This window comes from Solenopsis invicta, chromosome 10, assembly GCF_016802725.1.
Source record: "Solenopsis invicta isolate M01_SB chromosome 10, UNIL_Sinv_3.0, whole genome shotgun sequence".
Taxonomy (NCBI): domain Eukaryota; kingdom Metazoa; phylum Arthropoda; class Insecta; order Hymenoptera; family Formicidae; genus Solenopsis; species Solenopsis invicta.
The window spans coordinates 2,009,140-2,035,002 of NC_052673.1; the positions used below are offsets into that span (position 1 = coordinate 2,009,140).

Genomic DNA, 25,863 nt, shown 5'->3' on the forward strand with positions numbered 1-25,863 from the left:
TAATATATTATAGTAATAAATAGCATTTCAATATTACTCAAGTTCACGTAAATATTACCTGTTATAATCTCATCTCTAGATATTCCCAGTGAGAAATGATGACAAAATCGACGTCAATTCAACATCGATTCGACATCAAAATCATCAAAATGATATTATTTCGATGTCGATTTGGTAGGTCATTTCTCGCTGGAAATTAGTATTAATTCAACATCAAATCGACATCAAATCAACTTGTCGATGACTAGTCAAAATTTAAGCCCATTTTTAAGTCGAATCGACTACACATTTCGACCGTCGATCGACCAGTGTTATCGACGTCGAATCAACTAATCACTTCTGGCTGGGATATTGTTGAAACATTGTAGTAATATTTTGCAATGTTTTTCCTATGCTATGTTGTATGGGATTTTAATAGAAAAGAAAAGTTGCTAATACATAGATCTCTAAACGTAACCTCTTTATTTCTGGAAAATTAAACACATTAGGACTTGCCATTCAAAGAAACAAGAATTTCAATGAAAAGATGAGGAACGAGATATGAGCAACGCTTTCACAAGCTTTCGACAGATGAAAAACAGCATACGAAATGTCCGCCCGGTGAAGATTCTTGGTGTTCGTGGCAAAAGACGAAAGCTACCAATTGTTTAGCTGATTATAAACACAAGCCGGCATTGTCAGAAGTAGTTTTCAATGCTATTAAGCCTATTTATAATGAGTTAAGCATTGACGACTTCCTTAACCGATGCATTGGTGGTTATACTCAAAACAGCAATGAGAGTTTCTATGCTATGGTCTGATCTTTGGCTCCAAAAGTTGTTTCAAGCGACAAGGTTGTTCTTGATTTGGCTACACATACTTCTGTTTGTATTTATAATAAGTTGTTAAGTATTATAAAAATTATGGAGGTATTGGGCAAAAGTGTTATAACTTTTGTATGGAAGCCAACAAGTGGCCGCATCAAATTTTCGGAGCGCTCACTTACCAATGCTGGAAAAAAGATTCGACTTGCAATTATATCGACCAGAAAAGAAGAAAAGACGAAGATTTTTAACAAAGAAGGCCAAATGTATGGTGTTGGCATCACAGACTGAAGGTAAATTGAAAATTTCTTTCTCTGAACTCTAATTAAAACTTTAAACTGCATTTTTCAAATCGGGTGGACGCATAACTTTAACAGATCTTCACAAAATCATTTGAAATTTTAACTATAGCTTCAAGATAACATTCCTCAGAGAAGTACATACGGATTTTTAATTTCATTGGAAACGTTTTATTTTATAAACAATTTTTCACGCAATTTCTTCCCTAAAAACGAAACTTTTTTTAAACTCGCACCATTTAAAAAAAAACAGAATTTTAAAATTTTCGTATTTCTCTACCCGGCCAGAAATAATAATGAAATTGACGTCGATTCAACGTCGAAATCGACATTGAATCAACGTCGAAATCGACATTAAATCAACATCTAAATCGACATTGATTCAACGTCGATTTCGACGTTGAATCAATGTCAAAATCATCGAATCGATATTGAATTGACGTCGATTCTATTATCATTTCTGACTCGGTAGCTAATCATACCTAGATTTGAAAATTTTTTTGTTTTTTGTTCCAGGTCAAAAATTGTAGGAGGAATCTGTGGCGCTTTTCAAAAATCATGTCTGCGGTTATGGAGTTCTAACGTCGCCATTTTTTACATTAAAATTTAAAAAAAAATTTTTATAAACTTAAATACTAATATGACTAATAAAGCTCTTAACTTTAATGTTCCTGTTTTTTTATATGTTCTTAAAAAAATTATCAAAATTAAGCTTTTTTATGCTTTAGAGTGTCGTTACCCAGAAACCTGTCGTTAATACTATTATAAATGATGCATCATATGGTCGCATGAATACAGCTATGCTTGCGCCACTCTGTATCGAAAACGTATCTGTATTCAACATTTGCTTGCCGATGACAATAATGATAATGACGGTTTTTACATAAAATTTCCGAGATTTGGATTTTGCGTCACGATATCTGCTCGTAGGGCACAGAGAAAAAAAACTTTTATTATGCAATTTTCTCCAAACTATCGTTTGAGCTACTTAGAACTTGATCGGTTTATTTGTAACAAGGTTTCTTCTTACTTACACGAAAAGTGTAAAGTATATATTGTACACTTTTACAGTACGTTCACTTTTTGGGAGTGGGGAAAACGTTGTGTAAATTCAGTGTAAAGTGTAGGCTTTTCAAAGAGAACGCGAAAGTGTAACGTCAAGTGTTTATATATACGACAACTATTTGTGTCTGGTGTTTATGTTTAAAGTTTTATTGAAAAAGTGGAATTTTATTTCTTAAAATTTATTATTAATTATATTGTTACAATTATCACAAAGTAATGAATGAAATAAATGCAAAAATTCTTGGTCACATTTTGGAGTCTGTGTCTAAATAAATACCTTAATAATTACTTCAATAATTGTATATTCTATGTAAATAAGATTCATGTAAATTTGTCTAATTATATATTATATAGAATATAATTGTATATTCTATTTAAATAAGAATTCATGTAAATTTATCTTTTAAAGGCCTTATATATTATATTAGTTGTGAATTGTAAATAATAATAAATGTGTATTCAATAAAAATCCTTAGTTTATGTTAATATAAAAATTCTTTTGTTAAATTGTTTCTTTCATTAAATCAACATAAACAATGAACTTTACAAATATAATATACTCCAGAATTAAATACTATAATCGGCGGCTAAGTTTACTTAAAAAGAGTCACTACGTCATATATTGGTTATTCTTGATTTTTTTTTAAATAAATTCAAAAGTTCTTTCAACAAATCATTTTTCTCTTCCAATAACTCTCGCGGTTTTAGGAACTTGTATCTTTTTCATTGTGAAAAAGGATCATAGGAAACTCTAACCTATTAGTGTAACTTTACACTAGCTTATACTCCCTCTCAGGCTCGTGTAAAACCAGTGTAAAATACGTCATCAAAGTGTGGATACACTTTCAAGACGAACATTTGATGATGTATTTACTTCAAATAATGATAAAAAGAAATATTTATTATAGTCTTAAAGACATACAAAATAAGTATATCAACTATGTGATTAAAGCGATAGTAATTGGAACAATTACTGTAGCACAAATTTAAACAAACTCAAAAGTTAAGGACTTACAATTCTTTTTTAGCAATGGAATAGGAGAACTGATCCGCGTGTCACCATAATGCGCTCGCTTTTTAAAATCTACCGATCGCTCGCGCAAACCCGTCTGAGATCTGCGTACTACATTATTCTATTCCTTTTTAATCTTTTAATTTTAATATCTAATTGAAGAATTCGATAAAAAAATAAACTTACACAAAAGAGGATCTAGTCGTTCTTTCAAACTCTTATTTCGTTTGATTCTTTCCACATCACTTTCCGCACCTGTATCTAGTATGGTTTCCCATTCGGAAGGATCGTACGTGCAATCTTTTCGTGAATCCAGGATGTCTTCGCGTTCCACATTACGCTTTTCGACATTGTCGTATGAAGAGTTCCGGTCACTGTATAACGATTCGCACGTATCTGGCGACTTAAGTAGTTCCGGATATCTATAAAAAGATTTTGAGTTTGATATTCTCGATTATATTTGAATTTAATTAAGTGTAACTTTTTAGAAAAATTTCTATCAAATAATTTTTGTTTTTCATCGTTATGTTAGTTACATAGAAATAAATAAAACAGTTAAAATTATGATAAATAAAAGATGTGATTCAGATAATATGTATAACAAGAAAAAGTAAAATTTTAATACAAAAGAAAAAATATGTTCAAAAATGTGAAGTACGCCATTATACAAAATAAATATAAAAAAGAGAAAGTAGAATAAAACATAGAAATCACATTAAAAGAATCACTACATAAACTTCAATTATTACGGAACATCGTATACAATTCTCCCACGAGTTTGACTGGAATAGGATCGAGATTTTGGACAAGGAGCTATAACTTAATAAACTGCTCATATTTGAAATGATATATATAAAAAAGCGAAAAGCTTAAATTTACAAAATTATGCGGAGCTTCTCGATCCAATATATCTCGAACTAATTCGATGATTCTAATTCTTTTGTAAACGCTAATACTGTGTAAGTGAAGGGGAAAAACAGAGAGAGGAGTTACATATACAGGGTATTCAAAAAGTCCCGGACCGGCGAAATACCTCGAAAACTAAGCATTTTAGAAAAAAATGTTTCAGATAAAAGTTGTAGGGTTTTAAAAGATCTATTTACTGATCTATTTACTGATCTCAGTTTGACCTTGGATGGCATCGCCAAGGTCAGATCAAAATCACATTAACTTTTTTAAATGGAACTGCCTACTTTTTATTGCATATTCTTGTAGCTTATCTCAAGACCTTTCTAAAACACTATAAGTAAATGTATTTTCGTTAAGTATTTTTCGAGTTGTGAAGCTTGAAAGTTACAGTACATTACAGCTTTCAAGCCTCACAACTCGGAAAATACTCAACGAAAATAAACTTTCTTGTAGTGTTTTGGAAAGGTCTCGAAATTGATTACAAGAAAATGCAATAAAAATATGCAGGGTGTTCAAAAAGTCCGGGACATTCAACCGGTCCGGGACTTTTTGAACACCCTGCATATTTTTTATTGCATTTTCTTGTAATCGATTTCGAGACCTTTCCAAAGGGGAAAGGGGAAGATCGGGTGACTCACCCTGGAATTTCGATCTCAATTTTTTTAATTATTTTAGAAATGAAAAAAAGTTTACGTCTCCCGGCGTTTGATCGAATAGGCCTTAGTTTCGAAGTAATAAATTTGTGAAAATTGGCTACCGCGGCGCTCAATATAAGTCTTCTCGGTAACTACTCTTCCAACCAGTGCAGTTGGCTCCGTGCGTTAAGTGCTTACTTCACAATAGTAAGATCCGGATTTGCTCTCGGAGGTGAACAATAATTTTTTTTTAATAAGTATGTTTATTTTTATGATATTGATTTAATATGCAAATTTCTAAAACAGAAAATTTAATTTAATATCATATGTTGTTTATTATATCACATGTTTTTTTTATGTTTGTTTATTCTTCTACGATTAATTTTGAAAACTAGAAATTTAAAATACTGTTAATATTATTTTTAATTAAATTTTAAATTTAAACGATTTAAAAATTTAAATGCGTTGCTTTTATATGTTATTCATTTCAAATAATTTATATAATATTATTATTACTTATTTATTATTTCAAATATTATTAAATTATTGAATTAAAATTCCCTTCAAATTAAATTTAAATTAATATTTAGAATATGATATTAAATTAAAAATTTTCTGTTTTAAAAATTTGCATACTACATTAATATCATTAAAATAAATAAACATACTTATTAAAAGAAAAATTATTGCTCACCTCCGAGAGCGAACCCGGATCTTATGATTGTAAAGCGAGCACCTAACGCACGGAACCAACTGCATCGGTTGGGAGAGCAGGCTCATATGGCGCGCTGCGGTAAAACCAATTTTCACAAATTTATTACATTGAAACTTAAGACCTGTTCAATCAAACAGGAGACAAAACTTTTTTTCATTTCTAGAATAATTAAAAAAATTGGGGTTGAAATAAAAAATTTAAATTATATTTGTTATTACTGAAAATTTAATATAGTAATCTTATTGGATTCGTACTATCATCTGCGTAGGCGCGCATTGGCAAATTAATTTAAGTTGTTTATAAAGAAAATGGGAACTTACAAGCCAAATTGGATTTTCGTGCTAATAGAAATAGTTTCTATCAATGTATAAATAATGAAAAATAAAATACAAATTAAATGAGAAAAGGGTCTGAAGACGTAAATCAAAATATAAATAGTTATCAAAAAGGCCAACACTAGATGGGTTGCGTTCAAAAATTCTATGGATCGGGTAAAGTAACTTTGAGTGATCAATTCAGGATGAAGAAATCTTAAGAAATCTCAAAATCTCTTTATCTTGATTGGTCATTTAAAGTTACTCTATTCGACGGGTAGAATTTTCGAACGCAGCCATGTTCGTGTGTAATTAATATATGTATTGACAATCAACATATTACAAGTACAGACGTTTCGATCCTACGATTTGGATCATCTTCAGTATAATGTTTCTTCGCCAAGCATAATCATGAATACATTATCTATTCTTGTTTCTTGATTCCAGAGTCATTTAATGCACGATTTTTCAACTGTTGTACGATTACCTTTCCGTTTACCATCGAAGCAATATTGCCTCACTTATTCCCAAACGAATGCGTATCCTATTAAATCCTTTGAAGGTAACAAAGTAGAGGCCTAGGGCTACATTTTCAGTTATTTTCGAAGAAAATCGAGGCTTTTTAATCGCGCCGTCATTTTGAAAAATTAAAAATGGCAAAAATTGTCTAAAACGGGTCCTGACCGAAAAATGAGTGTTTTCACGTAAAAGAGCATTCAATTTTCTATAGAAAACAACATTTCATTTTCAAACTTGCCTTTCACGCTGACTGTTAAGTAGGGAAAAGAGCTCTGTGACGAAAGTTCAAAAATTTAAGATCCTACAATTCAACAACCAATTATTCTATGGGCTTAATATTTAGCATAGTGTTCGGCTGTCAAACTGTTCAAGCTCATATAATATGAACAAAATCTGAGACACTTCAAAAAATGGGTGGCTCCTTTCACGTGGAATAATATATATTAATAAAGTGTTATTATTAATGTTATATTAGTTGATGTTTACCACCCTGGTGAAAACATTTCTCTAAATTTTTCGTACAATTTTTCCAAATTTTTCGGAATATCTTGTGTAATTTTATAACTTTCTCCGATTTTGTACGAATTAGAATATTTTAAAGAAATATTTAAAAAAAACTCAGAGAATCTACATCTTTTCTCAGAATTTTTGATATTAATTATAATATGAAATATTCTAAAATTTTCAAGATTTTTGTTCCATAATTTTTTATGAAATGTTATAAAATCCGAAAAAGTTAAAAGTATTTTTTAAAAGTTATGCAATGAGAAATCTGAATATTTCAAAATTTGCATGTAAAAATTCTGAAAAAAGACGTAGATTTTTTATTTATGAATATTTCTAAAAAATGTTCCAATTTGTATAAAAAAATGAACAAAATTTTTACCAGAAAAGACATATAAATATTTTAAATAGACAAAAATCCATCTTGGACAAAAATTCCCTTTTATATTGATTTTTATCTATTAAAATTTAATAACTTTTTAGTTTTTACTATTACTATTCTTTACTAATTATCATAAAATTTTGCAATTTTGTTTATATTAAAAAACTTACCGTTGTAGAATAATATTTTGAACAGTCAGGATATTCCCTACAATACTTTTATTACATTCATCATTACCAGGAAATTTCCTTGCTACATTGTCATCATCATAATCGGCATCACAGTCATAGTCCAGTTCGCAATCTGGCTCTTCAGCTTCATTACCTATTTGAAATAATTAGAAATTGATTATTTATATATCTAACATTTATATATCTAACTCTCCACTTTTTACACTTAAGGATATAACAATTGAATAAATAATTCAAATAAGGCAAGACGAACTTAAGAGCCGTGCTGGGTGTTGTGCGCCAAAAACAAAAACAATCGTTTGTTATAGATAAGCTCGTCTTGCCTTATTTAAATTGTTATTCATAGGAGCCTCGATCTTTTGTTTTTCGTTTTTAATTAAATAATTAAAATTTTTAATAGATATTTAATATTCCAAAATTTTTTTATTATGTATCTTTCTGCTTAAAATAAATAAAATTAATTAAAATCATAAGAAATAAGAAGAAATGCTATTTTTCAAATCTTCGAGCTTAATTCTTAATTATAGTGGGGTATAAACATATCCTGTCACATACGATCAAGAAGCTATTTCTCGCGTGACACAAGCGTTGTTACCACTTCATGTACTCTCAGTAGTGACCCCAAAAAAACAAGAAAAGTCTATATAAACGATATCCTAATCTCTTTATGCTTTAGCGCGATCCAGCGACTTCCGAGCAACCGAGATTATCGGTTCTCATTGTCAGTAATGGCTGAACCGATCAAATTCTGAGTAGTCTTAACCGATAACTTGAATATGAATTGTACCATAAAAATGTTTTTCTTTTTTCTCTCCGTGCTCTACAAGCAGAGTTGGGCAAAATGCACAGATATCTATACTAAACTAGATCGCTAACCTGTGGCATTAGCATATGACAGTACTGAGGCAGGAAGGATATCCGGTTTCAGCCATGTTACCTACAACAAAATGGCAGCTCCAATGCCGCTCTAATGCCGCTCTTGCTTGTCATTATGGCACGATATCGAAAAAACACACTCGATAATCGCAATTAATATGCTCAACGGTGCTCAGCGGTTAACCGGTTTAGTTGTCAAACCTGTCAAACACATACGCACTAACCTAATCTACGCGTAGACGCCATTTTCTTGTTGGGTAAGATGGCCGAATCCGGATATCCTGCCGGACACAGCTATTCAGCCGAAGGTAGCGATCTAGTTGTTAGATAGATATCTGTGGCAAAATGTAATCGGAAAAAATGATTGACGATTATGACTTCAATCATTTGTGTAATAATGACTGATAATTAAGGAATATTAGTTGTAGTTAGAATTCTTATACTAATGATTAGTAGTTATGAATCAATGCCATTACTAAGTAATGATCAATAATTATTAGTTATTGATGAAAATCTGAATAAGTTAGTCATTATAATCATTAATATAATCATTATCCAGTGAGTAAAATGTTATCAAAAAGAATTCTTAATGACTAATAATTTTTTGGTAATCATAATTAACAAATGATATGCAATTGTGATTAACGAAAGTAAAATATTCTTTGAAATTACTTGTCAATTGTAATTACTTTTGTCAAAACATTTGTGACTAATGACTAATTATTCCGACTAATGATCAATCAAAATTTTAGTCATTATTCAATTTTATTTATAATATAATCAACTCTGTCTACAAGTAAATATATCGTGATAAAAAAATTCAAGTCTCGAATTATTCATGTAAGAAACGTTATTGTTGTCAAAATTTGTTCCACATTATCGACACCGATGGCGCTCGTTTACAGTCAGCTGATCGAGAGTGATGAGCGAAAAAACGAAAAAGCGAGCGAGAGAGCAAGCGACAAAAGTGAAAAAGAGCAAGCAAGATACGTAATTTCAAGAAACACGATAATATCTTGTACAATGAGTAAAAAGAAACAGAAGGGAACATTTGGCACAATGATTAGGGACGGAAGTAGCTATACAGGATGACTCAGAAAATCTGCCGTACCCTCATGGGTTGATAGAGCAAGTGAAACTAAGAAGAAAAGTCCTTTACCATTTTTCAAAATTTGCAATAGTTACCAAGATAAAAATTAATAAAGTCGGCAAATGAGCACGTACTTTCCCTACCCATCGTACGCGGGGACCGCTTGTCGGTCGCCAAACCATAGGCAGCCGCTGCAGGCGGCGCGGTAAGAAGGGAAAAGCAGCAATGGCTGTCTTATCCACTTCACCGCGCCGCTTGCCGCGGCTACCTGTGCCCTGCTGAAAAAGAGTGATTACAACTGATTAACAAAAAAGTAATCCATTTCAATCCTGTTTGTTATTCCGGAATTTCGGTATCAAAAAGGATTAAATTTATACAAAATGTATATAATTCATCTTAGACGGATTAGTAACGGGTTATAGGAATTCATATGAATCTGAACTTTGACGATTGCACGTGTGGACATTAAATAAAATAATTAATTGAAAATAAGATAGGAAACCAGATAGATTAATTAAAACAGAATACATTAATGTAAACGTAATAAATGTTTAGTTTACAAAAAAATATTTCTTGTATCCTTTTCATTAAAAAATATTAAAAAAAGATTAAATTTGAATTAAACATTAATTTATGTACAAGATTAAATAACAATACAAATTGTTATTTACATGTAAAAATATAAAATTTTATGTGGAACAGCGTTCCATACACATCACGTTTGAAAAGAATGAGAGTGAGTATTCGTCTCGAGGTTACAACAAGCAGCTCACTGAAGTATGAGCTGGAAAGTCAGCCGCGGTGGCGCTTAGATATAATGCCTGTAGCCGCACTTGACTCACAAGAAGATCCTCCGCGACCGCCTAGTGATGGCCAGCACTCACTTGTTAAATCCATTTCAATTCAAAATTACAGGATTTCATAAATTATAATTAAATCAAATTTTAATGCGATGCTGACAATTCTTGTGTGCCATTTTTAAATAAAAAGATATTTTGATGATAACATTAAATCACGTTAACAAATTTGTAAAATTGTCCAAAAGCTATGCTTTTTTTTAACAGTTAATAAACAACCGTCAAGAAAAAAATAGTTTTCGAACAATTTTACAAATTATTTAAAATAATTTACAATGTTATTTTATCAAAATAGCTTTTCATTTAAAAATAGCACGTAAGAATACTTAGCGTCTCAACGTATCATTTTTCGCCAATAATGTTAGGATTCTTAAAAACGTGGTCGCTGAAAGTTTTTAGGAGTCTCAATGTAACTAAATTAAAATTTTTAAAAATTGTTATATTATGCATTACACTAAAACAATTTATAAAATTAGAAAAATAAAATCTTTCGAATTTTCTTGAATGTTTGGAAATTTTTAACAGCATAGATGTATATTAAATTAAAAAAAAAAGAAATATATAGAAGTAATACACATACACACACACACACACTCACACTCACTCGCACTTGCACACGCGCGCGCGCGCACACACACACACACACACACACACACACACACACACACACACGCACACACACACGCACGCACGCACGCACACACACACACACACACACACACACACACACACACACACACATATTACTTCTATATATTTCTTTCTATATACTTCTATATAATTCCTTCCCATTTATTACAATGAATTAAATCGTAAATATATTCAACAGCATTCATACTCATTATATTTGATTCGTAAATATTTTGGTAATTAAAAATGATTAAAAACTGCCACAGATTCAAGCGGATTCTTATTCAGCTACTTATTCGGATTCATCTGAATTAACAAAAATATGTATTCGAAAAGAATTATTTCGGATTAAAACTAATCGTTGTATGATGTATTATAAACATTTACGATTCATTCAGCATTAAAACGGCTTATCTTTTAATCCAGGCAATGGATTATATTTATTAAAACAAATTACAGTAGATTAAAATGGATTAGATTTTAATCCAAATTAATCGGTTTTAATCGCCCTTTTTTAGAAGGGTGGTTTTGCGACCGACGGGCGGTCCCCGCGTGTGGTGAGGGAAAGTACATGCTATTTGCTGAATTTATTAATTTTTATTTCGGTAACTATTGCGAATTTTGAAAAATGGTAAAGAACTTTTCTTCTCAGTTTCACTAGTTCTATCAACTCATGAGGGTATGGGCAGATTTTTTGGGTCACCCTCTATATGATGAACGTTTAAGATGGCTGCACAAGGGCGCCAATATTGAATGATTTTTTGTCATTTCAGTATAATATTATAAGTAAATCTAAAAATTTATTGCGATAATAAAACAATGATTTATTATTTAAAGTATGATTTCCGAGAAAACTGAAATAGTAATACTGTTTTATTCGTAATTTTTAATTTTACGATTTTACAATATTATACATACAATAGATCATAACCTCCAAAATATAAAATTTTTGTTATTATTGATACTAACTGATTGAAACATTATCCCATAATTTCGAACTGCTGTTGTTATACCACACGCCCAACAATAGGTCTATATTATAAATAAGTGTTATTAGGTACAGTTACACTATGGTGTAACTGTACCTAATAACACTTATTTATAATATAAACAACATTTACTCTTGACATTACAGCTCTTTTTCTGGAGCTTTCTGTTTCTTTCTAATAACGTCACAAAAACTGGACGCTTAAGATAAATCCATGACATGCATCCGTCGCGCGTTTATCCTACTCGCACTACCGATATAATCTCTCCTATGTTTTTTTATTCATTAATCTTACGCGTATGAACGTGTAGCATGTCCTGTACTGGTGTACGCGACGCGGGAAATTTTACTCGAACACGAATGACCCCACAATGTCGATTAAGGATTAAGTGCGAAGATCCGTTTCGATTAAAAAATAGTATTTCTTCTTATTTCTTGTGTTATTCATATTTAGAATACTCTATACTTATTAAAATATTAAAATCATTTAAAAAACAAACAAAATATAAATATATATATATATATATATATATATATATATATATATATATATGTATATATATATATATATAAATATATATATATATATATATATATATATAATTGCTTCAAAATATTTATAAAATTATAGCAATTTATCCTGCTTAATCGTTGACGTTTAATGTAATTTATGTCTTAAAGCCTTAAAAAATAATGTTTCGTGTAGTGCACCTCTTTTTAATATAAAACGTACCAATAAACTCCCAGCTAGAATCTACCGCCCAAAATGTGTCATTGTATACTTTGGTTCTTATCTTCGGTGGTTGGACGGGTTTTGCTCGAGGAATCTTCTTCGTCTCCTTAGTTTGAGTCAATCTTTTCGCTAGGTTATCGACTGACGACGAAATTAACGGTGTCTTATCCTCCGTTTCTTCAGAGGGTTCTTCCCAGCATTCAACAGAATGCAATTGGTTAACATTATTCCCAGTTGGACTTTGTAACCAACCTGGTTCGCTGTGTCGGTACTTATTCATGGCCGGATTGTTTTTGCTCGGTCGTCTTCTTGGAATTATAATGGCGTTTTGAACAATAGCGTCGGCTGGTTCCGCATAGAACGGACTGCTCTGTTTAGATTCAGGCGTCTGGGGACTGTTGCTTTCCGATTTTGCCAAAACAAGGCCCAATTTGTTTCTTGGGGGCGTTACCGTGTTAGGGTTGTTCAATGAGTTAGCACTGCCTGTAAAAAGTTCTCTAATTTCAAAACCATTAAAACAATTTTTTAACAGAAAAGAACATTAAAAGATTTAATAATAATACAAAATAATAAAAATTATCACGAATTAGAAATTAATAATTAAAAAGAACGTGTTAACTTTTAATTCAATATATGACACCTGATATTTAACAAAACTTAATAATACAAAAGTTAAAATTAAATAAAGCATTTATCTTTAAAATTTCTAATCTTTTGTATAAAAGATTATTGTGTAATCTTTTATACAAACTTTTATATAACTTTATATATTGTATAACAATCTAATAAAATCTTACAAACTCTAGATAGCAGATCAGGCCTCTTTCCCATATTAGTTTCTTCTGGTGAGTTCTGGTCAGGACTTTTCATTTCTAAAACAGGTTTAAAACTACTAAATTCTGGACTCATTATTTCCTTGTGTCCCATTTTATTGTTTTTCAGAATAAACCTATCATTCTTTAGAATAATTTGTTCTTCCTCACGTAATCTTTCGTTGACAAGACTTTTTTCGGATTCTCTAGGACTCATCAGGTAGTCATTAGAATTTTTCACACAATCTTGCAGAGTACAGACGACTATATTATCTTTTAATCTGTCGTTCCAAGTCGACTGTGTTGATTGGTCAGTTGTATTCCAAATGTCTTCATAATCGGAAATCTTATCAGCCGGCGAACTTCGATAATATGAGTCTAAGATGTCCGATTCCTGATAATGTTGTGAATTTTTTCGATTCTCGCGATCGCGCCGCCTTTTCGATTTATTGGTGCTAGAAGGAGTATTTGGAGAGATCATGTTAGGTATTTTTGGGATCAACTTTGAGGTAGGCGATAAAATTGGAGTAGTAGGCGAAAGAGGCGATTTGATGGAGAAGTTGGAATTGAGAGATTTATTAGATTGAGGACTTAGCAATGACGTGTTGGGATCCGACGGTGTGTTTTGCTGTAGAGAGAAAAAAAACGATTATTTCAATTGCAAAAAAGATAACTGACTTATATTCTTTTATAATTCTTTTCTTATGGAAAAATTACAAGAATACGAAACAAATTGGTATATACTATGGAAGAGCTAAAGTTCTTCAACTCTTAAACACACCCATCCGGAAAATTACATTAACGCATTTCCCGGTCTGGGAGACTTTCAACTTTAAGAAACTTTAACTTTGGTTTCAATCAATATTTTTCAATAATCTTTTCTTCAAATAAAAGTCTCAGAATCTCAGAAATGTGACTGCATAATCGGCAGTGTCAAAAAATTATTTATTATAAAGTTATAAAGGAAAAATCATTAAGCGAAAATGAAAAACAGTTAGACAATCCGCTTTTTTACAGTTAAACAAACCACTTTTTCTTTAAAAAATCATATCTTCACAAAAAAGAAACTTTAAAGAAATTTACAATACGTCATTTTAAAGCTAAAAATAATTATACTTTCCAAAAAATTATTGTCATTTTTATTAAAAAATATAATTATGTAACGTGCAGATATGAAGTACTTTTTAATAACTTAAAATGTATAAAATTGAACATTGATGTATTTCATGATATATTTCGGACTCCATGCAGCCCCCTTTTCCACGGCACTATACGAGGTGTGATCAAAAAGTAAGGTGACTTTCCATTTTTATAAAAAAATATTCATTTATTCATCCAAAATTATGTTATCCCCTTCAAAATAATTCCCCTCTGATACAATGCATTTGTGCCAGCGCTTTTTCCAGTCGTCAAAACATTTCTGAAATGCACTTTTGGGTATTGCCTTGAGCTCCTCCAGCGATGCAGCCTTAATCTCCTCAATCGTCGCAAATCTTCGTCCTTTCATAGGCCTTTTCAATTTTGGGAAGAGGAAAAAGTCGCAGGGGGCCAAGTCTGGTGAATACGGTGGCTGAGGCATGATGATAGTATTGTTTTTGGCCAAAAAAGTACTCACTAGTAACGACGAATTTCGCTGACACACGTGTCATACCCAAAACATCTGTTAAAATTGATTGGCATGAGCCGAACGATATGTTAAGATCATCAGCTATTTCTCTAATCGTGATTCGACGATTTTTCAACACAATTTCTTTCACTTCCTGAACATTTTCGTCGGTTTTTGACGTGCTGGGGCGTCCAGAGCGAGGTTCATCGTTAACATTTTCTCGGCCCTCTTGGAATAACTTATACCATTTATAAACATTTTTTTTGCTCAAAGTTGACTCACCGTACGCCACTGTCAACATTTCAAGAGTTTTTGAACACTTAATACCATTTTTTACACAAAAATTAATACAAACTCTCTGCTCCATTATTTTCAACAGCAAAAAATCGCCGAGCACGCAAACACAAGTCTAACCTTTATGCCTCTCACATAAAAATAACACATGTTATATAGTAAAAACTGTGAACATATGATCGTGACGAGTGTACCAACAAAAAAAAAAAAAATTTTGAAATTAGAGTGTACAGAGCGCGCGAAATTCAAAAAGTCACCTTACTTTTTGATCACCCCTCGTATAGTATTCTAACTTTAGACCATGGAGGTAAGAAATAACAGGAGGGAGGATATCTCCCCCTTCCCTGGCCAGGCTCAGCAGACGTAAGGAGGAATAGTGAGCGCCATATTGGTGTGGCCTCTCAAAGCGTGACACTTAAAATAGTCAAGAAAACAAAATAAAAAAATTCATAAATAGTATTAACCTTCAGACCACCGGAAAATCTAAATATAGACTTTTTGGAATAATTTATCTAAACACTCCAAAACGTGTACAGAAGGTTCAACACATAACCCTCCCCTCCTCTTTTTCACACACATACACAAATAAAAAAACAAATAAAAATAAAACTAGAGCTACATTGTTTCTCTATGCCCCCGTCGTTGGCTCTGGATAATATTAAAGGAGTCATATCACATACTTATAAACCTCATGCAATTTTGGCGCATAGGCATAAGGATCGAATATTTTCAAAAACTGATTTTGCTATCGTATTCAGTGACCCCAAAAACCTATCAAAACGACCTTTTTGGCCAAAATTAAAATTTTGAATTTCTTCCTTATCGTTAGCCGCCGGAAAGTCTATATATAGACGCTATGTCAGATCCCATTATGGGGAGATATACACCTAGCATGGTCGAAAAAATTGATTTTTTTTGTGCATTTTCTTGATGCTTAAGGTCTCAAGAATATCTGGTTAAAATTGCAAGTCAATATCTCGATAAATAACGAAGTTACAGCCGAGAGAGTGAACCGTCTCCGAGAGCGCGCCGTACCGCCTGTTTTGCGGCCGAGCCGAGCCGAGAGGCAGGTAACGGCAAGCGACCCTTCGAAGAGAGCGTGTCTAGACCTGTTTTACGATTCTATTGTGTTTTCGGACGTGCTCGGGTCCAAGTATAACGGAAATATCACACGACTGTTATTCTTTGCCAGAAATTGGATGCGTTTTGTCAGTAGTGCAACTGTGCGTTACAGTGAGTTTTCATCTGTGAATACATATTCTGAGGAAAATGGATAACAGATATAAAGGTTTTCGAAAAACTCATCAATCCGGATCTTTTCGCAAAGATCGAAACAAAAAGAAGATACCGCCCAAAAATCGATATACTGCCGAAAAAGTAAAACTTTCCGACGAGAATATTAGTTCCAGTGCCAAAAAATTGAAGACTGATCGTGAGGCATCCGCACCAGAAGATCCAAACATCGGATATCGAATTTTGAATTTTCTGGCTGTGTTTTCTGCCTTATTGGAATGTGTAAAATGCAAAAAGTGTGATAGTAATGTTCGATTCTCAATAGAAAGCGAGAGCTCGGTTTTAAAATTGTAGTTTCGTGTTCATCGTGCAAACCGACTTTCATTCCTTCGTGCCCGTACATCAAGACTGCTTACGAAATAAATACACGATTCTTTTTTGTTATGCGTTTATTAGGAATTGGTTTGCGTGGAGCTATGAAATTTTGTGGCCTCATGGATTTACCGCCTCCGGTTCAACAAACGACGTATGATGTGATAATTGAGAACATTCATTCTGCTGCTTCAAGTCTTGTTCAATTGGTGTTAAAACAAGCTGTAAAAGAAGAACAACAGGAAATAACAAAACAAAATTCAAGTAATGATATAAAAAACTGACCGTTTCAGGAGATAGTACGTGGCGAAAACGTGCTTTTACCTCATTATATGGAGTTGCGGTTCTCATTGGTCACTTGACAGGAAAAATCGTTGATTTTATTGTAAAGTCTGCTTATTGTGTTGAATGCAACTATTGGAATAAACACGTAAAAACCGAGCAATATCAGGAATGGAAATTTAATCATGAAGAAAATTGTCAGGCGAATCATGTCGGATTGGCAGGCAAAATGGAAGTAGACGCCATGAAGGAATTATTTTCAAGATCTGTCGAAAAGCATGGAGTTATGTACATTAATTACGTCGAGGATGGCGACTTTAAGACGTACACAGGATTAGATTTTGACGCATTTTGAATGCGAAACCCTATGGTGATTGAGATTATAAAAAAAGAATGCGTGGGACACGTTCAAAAGCGAATGGGAACCCGTCTTCGCGAATGCAAGAAAAAAAATCTTGGAATCGGCGGCAAAAACAAATTGACGGCAAAGTTTATAGACAAACTGAGCATTTACTATGACTTAGCCATTCGAAGAAACAGTAACACCAAGGATGACATGAAAAAAGCGATATGGACAACATTCTACCATTACGGCTCAACAGACAGCAAGCCTGAACATCATTTTTGTCCCAAAGGCCCCGAATCGTGGTGCAAGTTGCAACAAGCGAAAGCTAAAGGAGGACTGAGGAATTTCCGTCACGATTATTCAGCATTGCCAAAAACGGTGTTAGATGTCATCAAACCAATTTACGAAAACCTCAGCAATGATAAATTGTTGGAACGCTGTGTTGGCGGATACACACAAAACAGCAATGAGAGCTTCAACCAACTTATTTGGAAGATAGCTCCAAAAACAATGCACAGCGGGGCCAAAATCGTTAACATTACTGCATTTCTTGCAACATGCACGTTCAACAATGGTGTCACGTCATTGTTAGAAATCATGAACGTGTTAGGAATATCGGTCGGATTGGGCGCGCACTTGTACGCTGCGCAAGAAGACGAAACTCGCATAGCGAAAGCCGAGCTGCAAGCGCAAGAACAGACTAAAGAAGGTTGAATACAACGCCGAAAAGAAAATTTAGAAAATATGAACATTCCGTCGACCGTAGAAGACTTACACTATGGGTCTGGTATCGATGATTCCATGTAAGTTGACAAATTTAATGATTTATTCATTACCAAATTTTTAAACGCGTTTTTCTCAAAACCACGTTTTTCAAATCGGTACCCAAAATTTCTCGAAAACCAATGAACGCGTTTAAAAATTTGGTAATGAATAAATCATTAAATTTGTCAACTTACATGGAATCATCGATACCAGGCCCATAGTGTAAGTCTTCTACGTTCGACGGAATGTTCATATTTTCTAAATTTTCTTTTCGGCGTTGTATTCAACCTTCTTTAGTCTGTTCTTGCGCTTGCAGCTCGGCTTTCGCTATGCGAGTTTCATCTTCTTGCGCAGCGTACAAGTGCGCGCCCAATCCGACCGATATTCCTAACACGTTCATGATTTCTAACAATGACGTGACACCATTGTTGAACGTGCATGTTGCCTTGAATTTTTTGTGATTATTCTATACATCATTATCTAGTACTTGTCATAGAATTTTTTTTTCGTTGCTTAGTTTTTGTTTTATAGGCAAAATAATAACTAATTTTTGGTCGAAAAATCGCTATGTTATGTTCAAACGTCCGCCATTTTGTCATAAATTGATATTTTAAAAATCGGCTATGACAAGTACTAGATTATAGTATCTAATTTAATAATCTTTTTGGTTTTTTGTTTTAGATGATTTTTGAGGAAACGCCAGTGGGTACCATTTACCTGGATTTTTTTACAACGCTCCAAAGATTATACCACAACCTCGTCAATTTTTTATTTTTTTTAATAAAAAAAATTGGACATATTCCTGAATGTGTATACTTTCAGATAGAAAAACTCCCAATTCAAAATTTCAAATAGTTTTCCTTAAAAAAATTCACAAAAATGACTTTTTTTCCGGCTCCTAAGTGTATATTTCCCCTTATATAGGTTATATTCAAGATATAAGTATTTCGGAACTTTCTAAGAGAATTACAATAGATCCAATACCGGCAGTCTAAAGGTTAATAAATATGACATATATGTATTATATACATATATAAATATATTGTGTTATGTTTTGGTATGATAATGGAGCCCATATGGAATCGACATCGAATTCACATCGATTCCATTATCATTTTTTGCTGGGAGAAGAACGGAATAAAGATATAACACTTTATTTAACTTATTTGTTAATACTTACGCTAATCAATATTTAGTAAAATTATTTGTAATTACCTGTAGAATGTTATTGTTTTCGTTGACCCTGATTTTATATTTGCATCTTTTACTTTAATAATATTTATATTGCTTTTACAATCTATTGCACTGCAACGCATGAGCATTTTGATAGATTACTGATAGATTAATACTGTTTTACAAGTTTACAACTTTATATGAATTAAAAAAATATATATATGCAAAACCCGATTTGTTTGACACATTTGGTTTAGTTTAAAAAATATATACCTACCCGCACAGCACATAATATTGCTGCAATATTCCAATATTGCGGTAATATTGTACAGATACACTACTCAAAAGAAAATAGGGAACACTTTCCAGACACCAAAAATTAGGCTATTTTCAAATGACTGTAACTCGGTGAAAAATCATCGTAGATAAAAAATAAAAAAAGCATTTTGAAGCTTGAAGATCCAACTTTAACGCTCTATTTTCTAGCAGATTTTCAAAATTCTTTTAACTTCCTTGTCTTATGCAGTAAAAAAGCACACCCTGTTTTGTTCCTTAAAATTTCGTATATTTGTCACTTTGCAGCTCGACCAACAAATTTTTTTCGAACAATTCAAGTAAAGCTTCATAAACTACAACATTTTGCCTACAAAATGCTTTTTTTAAAATTTCTCTACGATTTTTTTTGACCGAGTTACGCTACTTTGAAGCTAAACCTGCATTTTTTACAAATGATATCCGTACTCCGTGAAAAATCATCGTAGACAAAAAATCAAAAAACCATTTTAAAGCTCGAAGTTCCAGCTTTAACATGCTGTTAATGGTTTTCATAAATTTTCTCAATTTCTTAGTACTATGCCCCAAAAAGGATACACTGTTTTTTCCTTAAAATAACGTATTTTTAACAGCCTGTAGCTCAATAAAAAAATTTTTCTCGACAAATCCAATGCAAGTGCCATAAAGTATGATATTTTCTCTACAAAATGCTTTTTTTAAAGTTTTCTCTACGATTTTTTTTGACCGAGTTACAAGACTTTGAAGATATACATTTTTTACAGTACATTTTTCCGAAAAATGACGTCTACCGCCGACATTAGCATTACCCAATGTGCACCACGTGGAGGTTGTCGGTCGGATTTTTGCACATCGTGTGTGTGTGTGTGTGAGTGTGTGTGTGTGTGTGTGTGTGTGTGTGTGTGTGTGTGTGTGTGTGTGTATGTATCACAGCAGAGATAAGGACCCCGCAGTTCGTCACTTCTGCAGTATTTAATGACTCCAAACCCTCTCTGCTGTGTGTGTATGCGCTCGCGCGCATGAGAGTTCAATAGTGTGTATTTCCTCCTCTCTGATCAATTACTGCTTGCAAGCGTTCTCGCATATTTATACATCTTGCAATACGATCTTGCGGAATGTTGTGCCAAATTTCCGTTAAAATTTCTCCCAATTCTTCTAAATTTCGCGGCTGTTCCTCGCGACGCCTTAATCGTCGTTCCATTTCATCCCAAATGTGCTCGATTGGATTTAAGTCCGGGCTATTGGCGGGATGATTTAACAGTCTAATTGCGTGTCATTGAAAAAAACGTCGCGTTATATTCGCCGTATGAGGTCGAGCGTTGTCCTGCATAAAAATAAAGTTCCGACAGGTTCGATTTAATAGCAAAACGTGTGGTCGTAGAATATCGTTGATATAACGAACACCCGTCATTGCCGGAGGTGGCAGGATCACTAGATCACTTCATCTTGTAAGTGATATACACCCCCACACCATCACGGAACCGCCGTTGTAGGATCGTATTGGCATAACGCAACGTCGATCATAGCGTTCATTTCGTCGACGCCAAGTACGTATACGAGCATCATTGCCATAAAGGCAAAAACGTGATTCGTCGGAGAAATATACATTTCTCCAATCCCTAGCGGTCCAATTTATGAGATTGCGCGCAAATTGATAACGTACTTGGCGATGTACGAGTGTGAGTCTTGGTACTTGTGCACGAACACGAGAACGAAGACCGGCTTCTCTCAAACGGTTGCGAATTGTTTGTTCGCACACATGGCGCAAATGAATGTCATTACGAATGTTTCTTGCGGTAATTATTCGTCTTTCTAATGCATAACGAACAATGGCTCGATCTTGTCTATTTGTCGTTAATCGAGAACGACCACTACCTTCACGTCTCGTGTAATTTCCCGTGTCTTGATATCGTAACCAAGCTCTACTCACTACGGACACAGATGCACCAATATCTTGCGCCACATAACGCATACTAAAACCTTGTTGCAAAAGCGCAATTATGCGTGCAACTTCTACGGCCGATAAATGTCTACGCGGCATTTTGAAAATTCCGTGTCGCTTATCACACTGCGAGAATCGCCGGCGTACTAAACAAAATTTTATTGTATTGAGCATGCAATGTTTACATATGGTCATCTTTGTCTAAAAAGAGATTTTTTTTAGACTAAGACGACTATATGTTTACAGTTCACAGGATTGGAGAAATGTATATTTCTCCGACGAATCATGTTTTTGCCTTTATGGCAATGATGCTCGTATACGTACTTGGCATCGACGAAATGAACGCTATGATCGACGTTGCGTTATGCCAATACGATCCTACAACGGCGGTTCCGTGATGGTGTGGGGGTGTATATCACTTACAAGACGAAGTGATCTAGTGATCCTGCCACCTCCGGCAATGACGGGTGTTCGTTATATCAACGATATTCTACGACCACACGTTTTGCTATTAAATCGAACCTGTCGGAACTTTATTTTTATGCAGGACAACGCTCGACCTCATACGGCGAATATAACGCGACGTTTTTTTCAACGACACGCAATTAGACTGTTAAATCATCCCGCCAATAGCCCGGACTTAAATCCAATCGAGCACATTTGGGATGAAATGGAACGACGATTAAGGCGTCGCGAGGAACAGCCGCGAAATTTAGAAGAATTGGGAGAAATTTTAACGGAAATTTGGCACAACATTCCGCAAGATCGTATTGCAAGATGTATAAATATGCGAGAACGCTTGCAAGCAGTAATTGATCAGAGAGGAGGAAATACACACTATTGAACTCTCATGCGCGCGAGCGCATACACACACAGCAGAGAGGGTTTGGAGTCATTAAATACTGCAGAAGTGACGAACTGCGGGGTCCTTATCTCTGCTGTGATACATACACACACACACACACACACACACACACACACACACACACACACACACACACACACACACACACACACACACACACACACACACACACACACACACACACACACACACACACACACACACACACACACGCACGCACGCACACACACACACACACACACACACACACACACACACACACACACACACACACACACACGATGTGCAAAAATCCGACCGACAACCTCCACGTGGTGCACATTGGGTAATGCTAATGTCGGCGGTAGACGTCATTTTTCGGAAAAATGTACTGTAAAAAATGTATATCTTCAAAGTCTTGTAACTCGGTCAAAAAAAATCGTAGAGAAAACTTTAAAAAAAGCATTTTGTAGAGAAAATGTCATACTTTATGGCACTTGCATTGGATTTGTCGAGAAAAATTTTTTTATTGAGCTACAGGCTGTTAAAAATACGTTATTTTAAGGAAAAAACAGTGTATCTTTTTTGGGGCATAGTACTAAGAAATTGAGAAAATTTTTGAAAACCATTAACAGCATGTTAAAGCTGGAACTTCGAGCTTTAAAATGGTTTTTTGATTTTTTGTCTACGATGATTTTTCACGGAGTACGGATATCATTTGTAAAAAATGCAGGTTTAGCTTCAAAGTAGCGTAACTCGGTCAAAAAAAATCGTAGAGAAATTTTAAGAAAAGCATTTTGTAGGCAAAATGTTGTAGTTTATGAAGCTTTACTTAAATTGTTCGAAAAAAATTTGTTGGTCGAGCTGCAAAGTGTCAAAAATACGAAATTTTAAGGAACAAAACAGGGTGTGCTTTTTTACTGCATAAGACAAGGAAGTTAAAAGAATTTTGAAAATCTGCTGATAGAGCGTTAAAGTTGGATCTTCAAGCTTCAAAATGCTTTTTTTATTTTTTATCTACGATGATTTTTCACCGAGTTACAGTCATTTGAAAATAGCCTAATTTTTGGTGTCTGGAAAGTGTTCTCTATTTTCTTTTGAGTAGTGTATATTGCAGTAATTTTGCAGCAATATTACTGCAATGTCTAATGTCCACGAAAATTTATCGCAGTAATATTTTGTAATATTAAAGAATATTATAGAAATATTGCTGTAATATTGCTACAATATATTATGTCTGCAAAAAATTGTCATAGGAATATTACTGCAACATCTCAGTAATATTACTGTAACATTATTGCAATATATTATGTCCGCAAAAATTTATTCCAGTAATATTACTGCAATATTTCAGTAATATTTCTGAGATATTGCAATAAGATTTCTGTGACTAATTTTCGCGGACATAATATATTGCAGCAATGTTACAACAATATGACTAAAATATTGCAGTAATATTGATATTCCCAAGCGGTCACCCATCCAAGTCGCGACTCCGGTCAACGTTGCTTAACCTCAAAGATCGTTGCAAACTAATCCCTTGTGATAACCTGTGAAAACTTAGTGCTGATATGTATATATAACAGATAAATCAAGTTAATACATGTTATTTATTTAAATAAAAGTGCAATTAAAAAATATATGTTAATATAATGCAAGAATTACATAAAATAAGAATAAATTTATAAATTATTACTTTAAATGTTTATTTTTTTATTTATCATAAATATTTTCTAAAATATTTTATAAAATATTTTAGTAAATATTTATTTTTTATTAAGCATAAATATTTTAGAAAACATTTTATAAATATTTTAATAATATTTTGGATAAAGATTTTTATAATTATTTTTGTCATGTACATAATATATGTATGAAATATTTTCATAACATTAATAAAAAATATTTATAATAAGTATTTATTAATATTTATCATAAATATTGTATGCTATCTGGGTATATCATATTGCAATATTGCTGCAATATCATAGCAATATTATAATGTGATATATCGCATTCTATTTCTGCAATATTACTGCAATATTGAAATGTGAAATATCATATTGCAATATTGCTGTAATGTCATAGCAATATTACAACGTGGTATATCACGTTTTAATATTACTGCAATATCTTAATATTGTTGCAATATTATGTGCTATGCGGGCAGTGCAATATAGTATAGACAGTACATTTATAAAAGTACAAAACGCCGTATTACAGTGATTAACCAATCACATTTAGCATAGTAACCGTCACTACTTAAATGGCCTTACACTCCCTCCTGTTATTTTTTACCTCCACGTTTTAGACAGAGTATATGCGAGTAACATACGCGAACGGACTAGTTCAAACGTGTTTTGTCCGACTTTTTTATATAAAGTTACTCACAAAAAATTACACTCATATACAATGGTGGTCCCATAAACCCCAACAAAACTTTGTTGCCGTGTCGTTCAAATTTTAGTAGACTAATAAAGTTGATCAACCATATCAATCAAGATAAGAGATTTCAAACTATTTTTACCTCCTGGTCCTAACCTCTTATCATATTCTGTCTTCACACAGCAAGCGTTCAAAATATCATAGGGGGTCTCCCAGACTGGGAAACCCCCTATGATATTTTGAACGCTTGCTGTGTGAAGGTATTTAAGGTTTAATAACATATTAGTAATAATTTCGTATTCTTGTACCTTTTTTTCCGTAAGAGTTTAATGATTAATTACATTATTTTATATAACAATAGACAAAATAATAAGTTACAATATATTTAATAGGCAAAATGTTAACGAAATGTGTGTGTTAACAGATTGGCAACAGATTTAAACAGAAAATGTTAGCTGATCAACAGCTAAATATTAAAACCTCATCTGAGGTTGCATGTTGCTTACATTACATTAACAGAACCTATTGACATTCTATGCCAGTAAACTGGCAGGAAAAATCTAGCAAACTCTGCTGTTTTATAAATGATTGTGACCTTATTAGAGGAAAAAGGAAAGTAATAAAATACCATTTTGTTTTCTTAAAATAATTTAATAATTATTAACGCGATATAATTCTATGAATACCAGTTTGTTAGCCGTAAAATTCCATCAATTATCTTATCAAAAGTTCATCGGATGCTATATAACATAATTTACAATTTATTAAAGAGGAAAAAGAAGAATGAGTTTGTGAAACGGGGGAGGGGTCACATACCAAACAATTAATATCATAAATGATGAAAGATACTTTTAATTATAAAAAATCATAAATTAATAATTTGTCATAGATATCTTACACACTAGTAAATGCCACAAAACAAGGTTTTATAAAATATATTTTATTTAAAAAAATTTTTTTATAATTTCTTTAGATAAAAACATAACTTTTTAAAAC

The 25,863-nt window shown here is 32.9% G+C and overlaps 1 protein-coding gene across 7 annotated transcripts in view; it reads right to left on the reverse strand.

Moving 5' to 3' along the window:
• LOC105203197 (protein sprint) overlaps positions 1-25,863 on the reverse strand; it is a 228,264-nt gene that overhangs the window by 22,364 nt on the left and 180,037 nt on the right. For all 7 annotated transcript variants that reach the window (XM_039454559.1, XM_039454557.1, XM_039454556.1 and 4 more), the window contains 4 exons: positions 13,320-13,962; positions 12,523-13,005; positions 7,328-7,481; positions 3,366-3,601 (listed from right to left, as the gene is read on the reverse strand). In XM_039454559.1, the coding sequence (XP_039310493.1) occupies positions 3,366-3,601; positions 7,328-7,481; positions 12,523-13,005; positions 13,320-13,962 (1,516 nt within the window). The remainder of the gene's footprint in view (positions 1-3,365; positions 3,602-7,327; positions 7,482-12,522; positions 13,006-13,319; positions 13,963-25,863) is intronic.